The sequence below is a fragment of the Engraulis encrasicolus genome, chromosome 6, assembly GCF_034702125.1.
Source record: "Engraulis encrasicolus isolate BLACKSEA-1 chromosome 6, IST_EnEncr_1.0, whole genome shotgun sequence".
NCBI classification, from domain to species: Eukaryota; Metazoa; Chordata; class Actinopteri; order Clupeiformes; family Engraulidae; genus Engraulis; species Engraulis encrasicolus.
Genome location: NC_085862.1, coordinates 32,081,607 through 32,095,315, shown reverse-complemented (window position 1 = coordinate 32,095,315; position 13,709 = coordinate 32,081,607). Strand labels below are relative to the sequence as shown.

Here is a 13,709-nt window from a genome sequence, read left to right as displayed (position 1 = left end):
GGAGGGCGCAACATCGTCCTATGTTTTGCAAACTCGCGTCCCGCACACTTCAAACGAGGAGGATCGATCATGGACCACATGCCCAGTGCAGTCATATGAGTGAGAGATTATCATTCCCGAATAGCCCGTCTGTCCACAGTCTTTGACAGGTGTTTAAGTTTTAAGGAACCAAAATCACACCGGCCTAACTCTGTTCAATAGGAGAGGTGCCTCTTGAACATAAAATGCTTTGTTTTCTACATCTAGAATCGCTCGATTTTAAGAGCATAGGCCTATTGCTCTCCCTCGTCGTTTTCCTGGTTATTGCCGACTATTTCAAGACTCGAAAACCTCCAAACTATCCACCTGGGCCATTTGCGCTACCCTTCGTTGGAAACATGTTTAGCTTCGACGCCAAGCAACCGCATCTTTACCTCATGAAGGTAGAATAATGTTTTAATAACCACTATATTGTATACAATTGTTTCTGAGAAGCCTGACTTGTTGGGGATGCCGTCTTTCACTTGAAAATATGCGTATGTAGCCTAAATGTAGCCTAGTATTGTAACAGTTGCAAAGCCAAGTAGCCCTAACAAGCTACTTAAGGATCCTTGTGCTTTGCTTGCATTTATTCATTCTGCTTGCTATCACTGCATATGACCCATTGGATAGTAAAGAGATGATATCCCGCAGTTTAGCCTTCACCAACAACAGGTGTTTTGCGTGATATTGCTTCTGAAATAACAACAACAACAACAACAACAACAACAACAACAACAACAACAACAACAACAATAGTAGGCCTGATGTATTATTGTATAATCATATTATTTGTTATTATCATGATTGCTATTACTATTGTTATTATTGTTGTTGTTGTTATTGCTATTATTTGTTGTTGTTGTTGTTGTTATTATTATTGAGGATGATGATGTTATCAGCAGGTGCTGCTGTAGCAGCCTAGTATGCCTATAGTTTTAAAGCTTTAATATAATTATTTCATAAAAGAATGTATGTTTTGGATCTGTCTGTATATTTTGTTTGCATTAATCCATTCTGCTTGCTATCATTGCATATTGAAAGAGATGTTGAATAGCCCACATTGTAGTAGCCTAGCCTACACCAACAACAGGTGTGTTGCTCGATAATGCATCTGAAATAGAGGTTCACATCACTGGATACTGTGCTGCCAATTTCAAAACATCTACATTAATACAAGCAAGTGAAACTGTTATACTTCTTCTTTTAAGTTGGCTGAGATACATGGAGACCTTTTTTCTGTGAGTCTGGGTGGACAGCAACCAGTGGTAGCCAATGGCTACAAGATGGTGAAAGAGGCTCTCGTGGTCCAGGGTGACGTCTTTGTCGATCGCCCTTCAGGCCCAACGTCTGAAAGGCTCTACCCACACAATGGTGAGGATGATACGTGTGTATATATATTAGGCTGTTAGCAGGGACGATCAAACTAGATTGAGAAATTAAAAGTCCTGCCAGATATTCCTTCTGCCAATTAGGCTACCACACCCCTACAGTCAGGTGGATGAGCTATGAACTACTTGAAATCACCTGTGTTTGGAGCACAGGTAATCCTGCGCAGTCCGCCACTCGGCACTCGAACTCGCGACCTTTCAGTTTGGCAAGGGAGCATAGGCACCATCGCATCTGTATATGAGGCTTTAGTAGGGGAGGTTTACTAACGTTTTACTTCCGAACTAGTTGGCATCCGTTACACTCACTCCCATCCGGTTCACGGCACCAGTGTAACTAAGATCATGCTGCCCAGTCTGCCTCTCAGGGCTTGAACCCGCAACCTTCCAGTTTAGGCTTAGGGAGGGAGGTTTACTGACGTTCTACCGCTAAAGTCTTCTAGTTGGCATCAATCGTGGCAGGAGATTTACTTTCTGAATCTGGAATGTCCACCCCTGGTTATTAGTCAAATGTACTCTCTGGGTAGCCTGATTATCATCAACTTTCAAATCTCTTCCAGACTTGGTCTGACAAAGAGCATAACAATTAACATTTCCCAAACAGCATTTCCCAAACGGCCTCCCTTGGTTTGCCAATGGTTGTTTGCTTCCCAACAAAGTGGGACGAGTTCCCGATTTTTCGGGAGCTCAGAAAGTACAAGAAAGCATTGCTCTTGACCTGACTAGTAGCAACGCTGAAGGTGTTGCATCACTAGGAGGGCACGGCCTGGCTACTCTTTGGGTGCAACGGCTTAGCAGAATTCATGGTAGAATTGGTTATTCAGTCCATGACTGCTCAATGAAGCATTTTGTACAATGAAAAACAAGTGTTTTCAGCCTGATCCCTTCACATCCATCCTGTCTGTGGGTCTTTTCCTGAGCAGCGGGGCTTGTCTTGAGCAGTGGACCAACGTGGAAGAGGCATCGTCGGTTCACCATGACCACCCTGAGAAACTTTGGCCTGGGGAAGACACTGATGGAGAATGCCATCTGTGAGGAGATCAGGTACCTGCAGGAGGAAATGGAGACACAGACAGGTGAAGGGGAAAAAAAGACTACAAAAGTATTACCTTCTGGATGGAGTATTTAAAAAAAAAAAAAAAAAAAAAAAAACGATATAAAACCCAGCCTTGGATGGCTGTGTAAATGAAGAACACTATACAAAGTGCAGTATATGAATTAAAAAAATTATATATATATATATATATATATATATATATATATATATATACAAAGCGGATTCCAAAAAAGTTGGGACACTTTGTATTTTGTGAGTAAAATCAAAATTGTGGCATTTTCAAAACATTCAATATGTTAATAAGGTCGAACATCATATACAGATAACATATCAGTTGTTAAAGTCAAACAGAATTATTGTTTTGAGGTCATTATGTGGTCATTTAAAATTTCACCCTTGCAACAAATCCCAAAAAAGTTGGGACAGGGCCAATACAATGCTTTTTATATTGGATAAGACAACACAAGGGATGAGAGTGAACAGTTAAATACTTTGACTGATGGCATAATTTTATTCAAAAATAAATATTTTGATGTGGAAGACATGATTTCAGCAGCTCAACTGATAGGTGTGCTCTTCAACTTGTTTACCTTTTTGTTATAGCATATCCTGACTGCATTAAAACAATTTCGTGACCTGTTTAATCTTATGATGGAACCACACTGTTGGAACATAGAAGAGATTGAAATTTGCCACCGTTATGGGGCAATATCTAAAGGCGGTGCTCCAAAATATAATGCCTTGGTAGCTATGTTTGCTGTTTAAAGTCTGTATATATCAATCAACATTCATTTTAATGCTCTACATGAGCAAGAAGACCATAACCAAGGCACCTCTGCACCCCCTTACCATCATATATGCTCTCTTTCAGACTGACCACTAAATCAAGATGAAGTATTCATTTTCTATATAACCTGGAGGGTGCATGACTCCAAGATTTTAAAAAAGGATGAAATATTTTCCATTCTGTAATCAGAGGACAGTTTCACATGTCTCCTAGGTCCATCTAGAATGAGCTTTTCCGCATGCAACACTGTTTAATGTCTGCCTCATGTGCATTAATCAAGTGTTGTGTTTATGGTCATTTTTTTGAGAGCTGTCATTTTTGGAGTGTCATAGTTTGCTTATTGACGATGAGTATGTCATGATCTCATAACTCATGTAATGATTACACAGAACTCTATATTACGTAAATAGGCTTTATATGCCTGCAATTGTGATAATTCAATCTTTCTGTGTAATAGATAAGAAATTAGCCCCTCAAAATCTTCGCTTCTGAGTGCCACAGCCTCTCTGTGATGGTATTTTATTTGTGCATTCATGTTGGCAGTCAATATAGTTCCTTTTAAAATATTCTTCCTTGTGTTATTTTTAGAATTATCCAACTATTACAACATGTTTTGGCCCTGTCCCAACTTTTTTTAGATTTGTTGCATGGGTCAAATTTTAAATGATAACATAATTACCCCAAAACAATAATTCTGCTTGACTTTAACAACTGATATGTTGTCTGTACATAATGCTCAACCTTATTAACATATTGGATGTTTTGAAAATGCCAGCATTTTTATTTTATACACAACATACAAAGTGTCCCAACTTTTTTGGAATCCGCTTGTATATTATTGTGCCTTTAAGTTAACATTACCAATGTGTTAGGTATAATTACGTTTGGAAAGCTCAGATAACATTGACCTAGTGGCACTTACCCTGATGTTACCCTACCATGACTCTAGTGGTAGGGCACTGGCCTGCTACTGGTGACCAATCCTGGTTCTATCCTTCCCCATCTCTCTCTCCCCACTCGTTTCCTGTCAGGTTCTCACTATCCTATTTCAAAAATAAATGCAAAAAAATGCTATTAACACTAGAACTACCACGGAGGGGTCAATTGACCTTTTTACCTAAAAGCCCCACAAGAGGGTCATTTGACCCTTTGGACCCCCTGCGGACACTCCTTTTGTTGTGGAAATGTGGCTGTTAGCAGCTCACAGCTGTCACTTGAGACACAGAGTGTGTGTGTGTGTGTGTGCGTGTGTGGATCATTTCCAATGCCTGTTGAGTGCTGTATCTCTGCATCTTCGTTCCTTGGAGAGGAGCTTCTTTCACCACAAAATTCTTGAGGGAAATGAAGCAGTAGTCCACATGCACTGGTATTTATCCATCTAACAATTGCCAGGTACATTCACATGAGTCGTTATGGTCACATGGCATGGGAGATTCACACGTTACAGTTTTTCTCGATTGGTTTGGCTAATTTCTCGAAACTGAGATGACATTCTCAAAACAACACGGACAAATCCCCAAACCAACTTGCAATTTCCCAAAACAGAATGGCATTTTTCATTGCTTTCATCAGATATCAAATGCTTTCTACATGTCTCAAAAGTTTAGTACATATCTGCAGATGGATATGTACAAATACCCTTCAGTTGACACATTCAGCATACATTCAGCACATTTTCCAAATAAATTGACCTTGCTTATCTAAACGAATTAGACAATTCTCAGTCTAATGGTTGCCCTCTCCAAAACACGTCAGCATTATTTCATTGTGTAAGTCATCATATGCAAAGTGGTCTACGCAATTCCCAAAACAGTCAAGGACATCATATTTTAAGAATTTCATTACATAGTAAATTCATGACAGTGTTCAACAGGTCAGATGATATTGTAACTTTACTAGTTAGTAGAAAATAATTTTACAACCGTGTATACTACAGTTTCCTCTGTTATTTGGTTAATTTCATGACATTTTTTCAAAAAACATTCTATTTTGAACAATTGTCCATGTTATTTTGAGAATGTTATCTCTGTTTTGAGAAATGAGCCAAACCCATGAGAAACCTGTGATATATGGGCATTACTTTCTGTATATGAATTTACAGTAAAGAAAGTTACTGATAAATGTCCTTGGTAAATTATCTGTGTTGTCAAACTTCAATGGTTTCACTCACTTTTTCATTTTTATACATAGTTGCTTACACAATGGCAAAGGGACAATGCATTTTGGGGGCACTGATGATATATGTGGGGAAGAAATTTAGTTTTGACACATGGGTAAACTGTTTTTGGGGTGATGAGCGAGTGATGAGGATCCATGTAGTTATGCTGAACCATCCAGTTTATTTTGACAGAATGACTAAATGAATGCAAATGAGCCAAAGCAATTGAGAAGGATCTATGCCATTTTGATGGTACTGACTATTTATATGTGAGACGGTTTAGTGCTGATGCAAGAATGAGGTGTTTTGGGAGGTATATGACATTTTGCTAGTTATCTGAACTGTTGTGCAGAAGTGTAAGAATGTTTGGCCAAATGACCCAATGGTTATAGGAATGTCATCTCAGTTTCAAGAAATGAGCCAAACCAATCGAGAAAACTGTAATTCAACCATTATCTGGTTGCAGTCATATGATTCATCATGATCACATGGGACATTCACACGTTCATTGATATGAAGAAAATGTGCTGACATGTTTTCAGGACAACCATTACACTGAGAATCAACCAATTGGGATAGATCAGCAAGGTACATTCATTTGAAAATTCTACAAAATGTAAGCTGATTGTGTTAACTGTAGGATACTTGTACATAGCCATTTGCAAGGATGTACTAAATGATTGAGACATGTACAAAAGCATTTGAAATTTGATGAAAGCAATGATAAATGCCATTCTGTTGTGAGGAACTGCAAATTAGTTTTGGGATTTGTTCATGTTTTGAGAATGACATCTCAGTTTCAAAACGAAACGGTTTCAAATGAGCCAAACCAATGGAGAAAAACTGTAACACACTGTCCGCCAAACTGTGCTATCTGTCTTTATTGCTGATATCTTCATGCAAGTTGCTATTTACCTGTGGTGATTTTGGAGGCTGACAGCCCTTGGGAAGAAGCTGTCTGTCCCTGTTTGTCTTGGCTGTTGACCCCCTCACCCCACACACGGCCCCTAACAGCCTCATTACCATAACAAAATGAGTGATTAGTGTATTAGGTAAAAGCCGTCGGGTCAAATGACCCCTCTCTGGTACTTCTAGGTAGGCAGAAAAATCCTGGTAGTTCTAGTGTTAAATGGCTCATACCGTATTTTGGAGAAGAGCTTTTCAAACAAACTACTTTGTACTTAATAATGACCACTTTTCCGTCCAGATGTCATGAAAGCCTTTACAGATCAGTCAATGTTTCATTGTGATATACTCCATGACATCTATACTTAAATGTTGATTTTTATCATACCGCTACTTGATAACGACATTGTTTTGATAATAAATGTAGATTTTTTTTCAGCCAATTGAGATGCTTAATGATTACCATATTGCATTTAATATTACACATATTTCTTCTCAACCTTCCCCCTAGGTGACCCCTTTGACCCAAAGGTGCTTTTCAAAAATGCAGCGTCAAATATCATTTGTCAGTTGGTATTTGCACGTCGGTCTGACTATTCTGACGATACATCCCCGAAGGTTGTTCAGAAGTTGGTTGAAGCTCTGTACCTACAGAGAACAGTATGGGGACTGGTAGGTCTCTCAGTCTGCTAGAGAAAACTTTGCCTTGTCGTCACCAAAGCTCTGTGAGTCAATACAGAGTGTTGAGTCACATGCCTGGCCGGCCCAGGTTAAGAAAATCTTCCATTATTCCATACTTTTAATAAAATAACCACTGGGGGCACAAATTAATTTTAAGTTGCATTATGAATCAGATCCAGAAATATTTATTGGCCAAGTGAACTTGCATTGAAGGACTTTCATTGTGCTGATGGTGACTTTGTTTACATTGAGAATGCACAACTGAAAGTAGCCTTAAACCTTAAATGATCTTGACAACATTAAACACTATTCCATTAATAAATGCTTTATAATAATGCTTTACATTATGTGCTAGTATACACAGTCTAAGTACACTGTGACAGCTAATGACTGTTCTTCTGTCAGCTGTACGAGTTATTCCCTGGCATCATGAAACACATGCCGGGGCCACACAACACCATTTTCAGCAACTATCTGGATGTCGAGGATTTCATAAGGAAGGAGGTGGAGAGACATAAGGAGGATTTTGACCCCAACAACCCCAGAGACTATATTGATGCCTACATCACAGAGATGCAGAGTGTAAATATCTTTGGCATTTTCAATAGACCTGTATGAAATATTTGTCTCGACAGTCTTTGAGTAAATTCATTTAGTAGCACAGAATGGAAATGACGAATAGTAGTCATAGGTTAGCCAGTAGCCTATTATGTTTGGTATGTACAGTTGTAGGCCTACTATCAGCTCAGTAATATGACCACATAACATACCAGGGAGCACAGAGTATATTGTCACATGATAATAAATGCTATGTATTGCGCTGTGTTTCACGTCATACTGTATAACATCAGTTCAGTTCAATTCAGTGTAGCTTATTAGGGACCATGTAGTGTAATTAAAACATGAATGTTGCCATTCCATGCATCATACCAGACTTAGCCTCCGGCTACTTTTCATCTGCAGTCCCCAGCCGGACATATTCATTACAAATGCTAATATATCTAAAACTTTAATCTTGAAGTAAGCGTATAATGTCAATACTTCTAATTGATGTCTAAATTGTATTCTTTAGGGTTCCAGTGACACTGAGGGTTTCACAGAGTCCAATCTGGTTCTGAACTCACTGGATCTGTTCCTTGCTGGCACGGAAACTACCGCCACCGCCCTGCTCTGGTCTCTGGTTCTCCTTATCAAACATCCAGAAGTGCAGAGTAAGGAGTGATGTTAGCCATCCATCACGCTGGTTAGAGGGCTGGTTACATGTAGCCTGATTATCACAACCAAAAAGCTCTGAAAACTCGGTCTGGTCAAGCTGCCTTTGACGTAGCAGTGTGACAATTCCTTTTTTCCATCACAAGCAAAGCGTGACCATTCCAGGGCGGATTTGAAATGAAAGATATACAGTAGGCAGCTTGGGTAGACTAACTTGACGCAAAATTGGTGCAGTGTCACAGGAAGTATGGATGGGCCCAAAAATTAACCACAGTCACATTGTACAATCAACTATCACTGCTGCGAAACGTGCGTTTTTATGTATTTACAAATACTAATCTTACAGAAAAGGTGCAATCTGAAATCGACACTGTGATTGGTCAGTCACGACCACCTAGCATGGTGGACAAGGCCAACATGCCCTACACTGAAGCTGTTATCCACGAGATCATGAGAATCGCGGACATTGTACCAATCAACGTGCCTCGGGTGGCGGGGAGGGACACGACACTTGGAGGATACTTCATACCCAAGGCAAGGGAATTTCCCTTCTTTCTTTATTGATGGATAGTTATTGATATAAATAGATAGTTATAAGCAAAAGTATTTCATGCACCGTTCACATCCCACACCTCAGATGAGCTCCATTCGATGCTGTCATTTCAGTTGTGGATATTTTTCCGCAGGGCACACCACTTTGGACCAATCTGTCGTCTGTGATGTTTGATAAGACGGAGTGGGAAACGCCAGAGGAATTCAACCCTGGTCACTTCCTGGACTCTGAGGGAAAATTCAGAAGACGTGATGCCTTCCTGCCCTTCTCCGCAGGTATGAATTAAAGACCAATGCAAAAGACATGCAGTGATGATGACACATGAACATCACATTTGACTTTATTTTGGAGTTTCGAATTACACACCGAGTGAAACTCTCCAAAAAGAATGAGGCACATCACCATCTTGACCTATATATTACCTACTGGGGTTTGAGCCACGGCCGGATGAGGTGAGGTGTTGGAGACACCCTGCATGACTTCTACCGGCACAGGACTGGAATCTGCAACCTTCTGATCATGTGACCAACTCCCTGACCATTAGACAGCAGCTAAAACCTCCCTCTGTACCTTATGGTTGAGACTCTACTGGTGTGACTTACCGATATCTTGTTTATACCCTTATTTATCTATTAGTTAAATAATTATATGCTATGAACTTGTAACACAAGGTAATAGTTATCTATTAGTTAAGTAACTGCCTACTAATGTTTAACATATGCATTAATAACTAGAACGGGCACTCGGTAGAGCGCGAACCTTCGCCTACGCCACTTATTTTTTTCTGGCCATCTTCAGAGTGTGGGGCATAACATTCTCCAAATTTTGGTGTTAGTTTCATTCAAATCGGACCGGAATATCGTAATATTACATTTTTGGCCCATTCTTGACCTCTTATTCAATTCAGCATGCACACGTTGTTCTGGCATATACCTTGTAGTGCTTGGCAAAGAAAAATGTTTTTGACCTTTTCGTGACCTTGACCTTTGACCCAATCACTCCCAAAAAGTAATCGATTGTTCCTTGGGTCATGACCAATCATCCCACTAAATTTCATAAAAATCGGCTCAATTTACGTTTTTGACCTTTTCGTGACCTTGACCTTGACTTTTGACCCAATCACTCCCAAAAAGTAATCGATTGTTCCTTGGGTCATGACCAATCATCCCACTAAATTTCATAAAAATCGGCTCAATTTACGTTTTTGACCTTTTCGTGACCTTGACCTTTGACCCAATCACTCCCAAAAAGTAATCGATTGTTCCTTGGGGCATCCCACTAAATTTCATAAAAATCGACTCAGTTCTGTCTGAGTTATACGAAGTACAAACAAACAAACAAACATATTCACAAATAAAAAACTAGAATGGGCACTCGGTAGAGCGCAAACCTTCGCCTACGCCACTTATTTTTTTCTGGCCATCTTCAGAGTGTGGGGCATAACATTCTCCAAATTTTGGTGTTAGTTTCATTGAAATCGGACCGGAATATCGTAATATTACATTTTTGGCCCATTCTTGACCTCTTATTCAATTCAGCATGCACACGTTGTTCTGGCATATAGTGCTTGGCAAAGAAAAACGTTTTTGACCTTTTCGTGACCTTGACCTTGACCTTTGACCCAATCACTCCCAAAAAGTAATGGATTGTTCCTTGGGTCATGACCAATCATCCCACTAAATTTCATAAAAATCGGCTCAATTTACATTTTTGACCTTTTCGTGACTTTGACCTTGACCTTTGATCCAATCACTCCCAAAAAGTAATCGATTGTTCCTTGGGTCATGACCATTCATCCCACTAAATTTCATAAAAATCGGCTCAGTTCTGTCTGAGTTATACGAAGTACAAACAAACAAACATATTCACAAATAAATAAATAAATACACAGCGGTCAAAACATAACCTTCTGGCGAAGGTAATAAATACACAGCGGTCAAAACATAACCTTCTGGCGAAGGTAACAATTAATATGTGTCTAAGTAACACACACACACACACACACACAAGCACACTGCACTTTCTGCACTAAACCCAAACATACACACACTGACACACAACTCACACACACACATACAGACACACACCGCACTTTCTACCTGCACTAAAGACACACACACACACACACAGACTGCTGCTGGTGTACTTGATAGACCTATTTTAATATTTATTTTTTCTTCAAAATGCTACTATTACTATGTCAGAACGCTATAAAGGACTTTTAGAAAAAGCACAACAAATACCTCCTCTTAATGTATGTTCTCTACAAGTCTTCTGTTGTCCAGTCTTGCACTTTAAATGTCTGTATGAGCACTGTCTATGTCCATACTGTCTTATGTCCATGTATGAGTACTGTCTATGTCTATACTGTCTATGTCCTTACCTAGATTAGTCTATGTCTGCATGGGAAAGCAAGAAACGTAATTTCAAATTCTTTGTATGACCAGTGCATGTAAAGAAATTGACAATAAAACCAACTTGACTTGACTTGACTAATGATTATTAACCCGTTCTAAAGTATTAGGTTATAGCTATTTTGCTGTTAATTATGGCCCCTTATTTGGAAGTGTTACCGGTACCGGGCAGTCATGGGTGAGCGGTTAGGGCGTCAGACTTGCATCCCAGAGGTTGCCGGTTCGACTCCCGACCCGCCAGGTTGGTGGGGGGAGTAATCAACCAGTGCTCTCCCCCATCCTCCTCCATGACTGAGGTACCCTGAGCATGGGACCGTCCCACCGCACTGCTCCCCATGGGGCGCCACTGAGGGCTGCCCCCTTGCACGGGTGAGGCATAAATGCAATTTCGTTGTGTGCAGTGTTCACTTGTGTGCTGTGGAGTGCTGTGTCACAATGACAATGGGAGTTGGAGTTTCCCAATGGGCTTTCTTTCTTCTTTTTCTTTATCTTCATTAGTCAGCCATGGCCTAATAAGTAAGGAGATGAGCTTTAGATCAGAGGGTTGCAGGTTCAAATCCCACCCTTCCACTTCTTACCGCACTCCATAGCTGAGGTGCCCTTAAGCAAGGCACCTAACCCCATACTGCTCCCATGGATTGTAACCAATACCCTGTAAATAACTTGTCGCTTTGGATAAAAGTGTCAGTTAAATGTAATGTAATGTAATCAACACTCCATATGCAAGCATACCACTAATACTCAGCACAAAAGCTCACCCAATACCTGGTGGACTAAGAAATAGTCAAGTAGATACATGCTAAATCCCAGGCTGGTGCTGGTGTCGTGTGCTTGTTGTGTTGCAGGCAAGAGGGTCTGTCTGGGGGAGCAGCTGGCCAGGATGGAGCTCTTCTTGTTCTTCGTGGGCCTTCTTCAGAAGTTCAGCTTCTCCACAGAGGAGGGAGTGGAGCTGAGTCTGGAGGGGGAAGTGGGAGCAGAGCGCACCCCTCTCCCGTTTAAAGTCTTCATACACACACGCTAAGGGTGCAAGTCTCGGAAGGAAAGAAAACCAGAAAACAAGCTTGAAGTGTCTTTAATATATACTGACAAAGGAGAAATAGCAAGGGTTTTTCTCCAGTCGGTTCTCCTTTTCTTCTGCATTGACTGATAGACCGAATCTAAAGCACTTACCTCCAAGCATTTACACTACTAACACTACTACCTTGACTTGGAGTGGAATGCTTTGCATTCAGTGTATCTGATTTAAAATATATTTTGATGAACACATTAAACCCCTCTTTTAACCTACATGTACATTTTAAGAGAATTCTGCATTTTATGACTTTTATGACCGTCCCTGTATTCCCATTTGCTCCTCATGTGTACTATATTTTCTACCCTGGAATATAATGTGGAACAATATTACAGCCATACTTTTATTTGTAGTGTACTGTACATTGTTGCTGTAAAAGATTTATGTGTCGGTTTCACTAACATTTCTATCTTTCAGCTAGGCTGGGTGACATAAGACTTGCATTTCCTAAGACTTGCATTTCAGAATAATTCTGTGCTGTTACTTGTGAAGCTGTAAAGGTCTGGGGAGAGTGTTATCCTAAACTGCGTTGTTGGCTCGGGAGTGCTGAACTTGGACACTTGAATGATGTTGAACTTTGCCCCCCCTACATTCCAGCCACCTTTGCATGACTCGGTAGAATACAGGGTTTACACCACTGGTTCCCAAAGTACAGCCCAGGGGCCAATGGCCAAATGGACCAATCAACACTTTGAGAGCCCCTGGCTTACAGAGTTGCGGTGGAAACATTTGCAGTACTTAAGCACTGATAACGTCTGTTTATTGTCTCCACTCGATTGTAGGTGTATTATTAATTATAATTACTACACTGTCATGTGATTAGGCCATATCTTGCGTTGTGCAATGTCATTGTATCTTCGTTGTATCATATCTTCGTATCTTGTATCGCTGTGCAATGTCATTGTATCCTCACTGTATCATATCTTCATTTTGTCATAGTATCATTGTCATTGTATCAGGATTGTATCTTTATTAACTGTTAACACACATTAATAAAGTTACAGTTATAACCACCCTTATCAACCTTTTAAAAGTGATCAATTCAACTTCTCCATTTTATATACAGTATATTTTGCTACTCTCTCACAGGGAAAATGCCATTCCCTATCATTTGTTTTGATGCCACCTCCAGCATAATTCTAGCCTGGCTGTCGCAACTGTGAAGCTAACAGCATAATCCCAAAATCTCAAAAGCAAAGTTAAGGTGGAATTAATACATGTCGACCTTATTGGAGTCAAGTTTGTTTAAACCTTTCACTAATACGTATCAATGTCTACAAAATCCACTTGTATTTAAGTCCAACCCATTTCATGTGTTTTTCTTGTCATGACACAATAGGTTTGAGAGGTCAGAGACGGGGCCAGTCCAGGTGGTCTGATGCAATGGAATTGCAATGGACAGTCAAAATTGCAGTCATTGTGAGCTTCCTTCCGATGGAAATCTAGTTTTTCCACACTGGAGC

The 13,709-nt window shown here is 40.1% G+C and overlaps 1 protein-coding gene across 2 annotated transcripts; it reads left to right on the top strand.

Moving 5' to 3' along the window:
- Window positions 1-59: 59 nt before the first annotated feature.
- LOC134451111 (cytochrome P450 2J4-like) lies at window positions 60-13,607 on the top strand. 2 transcript variants are annotated; one of them, XM_063201294.1, is made up of 9 exons: window positions 60-422; window positions 1,230-1,392; window positions 2,330-2,482; window positions 6,826-6,986; window positions 7,401-7,577; window positions 8,068-8,206; window positions 8,554-8,741; window positions 8,894-9,035; window positions 12,020-13,607. In XM_063201294.1, the coding sequence occupies exons 1-9, from the start codon at window positions 225-227 to the stop codon at window positions 12,193-12,195; spliced, it is 1,497 nt and encodes a 498-aa protein (XP_063057364.1). In that variant the 5' UTR covers window positions 60-224; the 3' UTR covers window positions 12,196-13,607. The 2 variants fall into 2 exon arrangements, with proteins under 2 accessions (XP_063057364.1, XP_063057365.1); XM_063201295.1 differs by lacking the exons at window positions 60-422; window positions 1,230-1,392 and having other exon boundaries at window positions 2,344-2,450.
- Window positions 13,608-13,709: the final 102 nt, after the last annotated feature.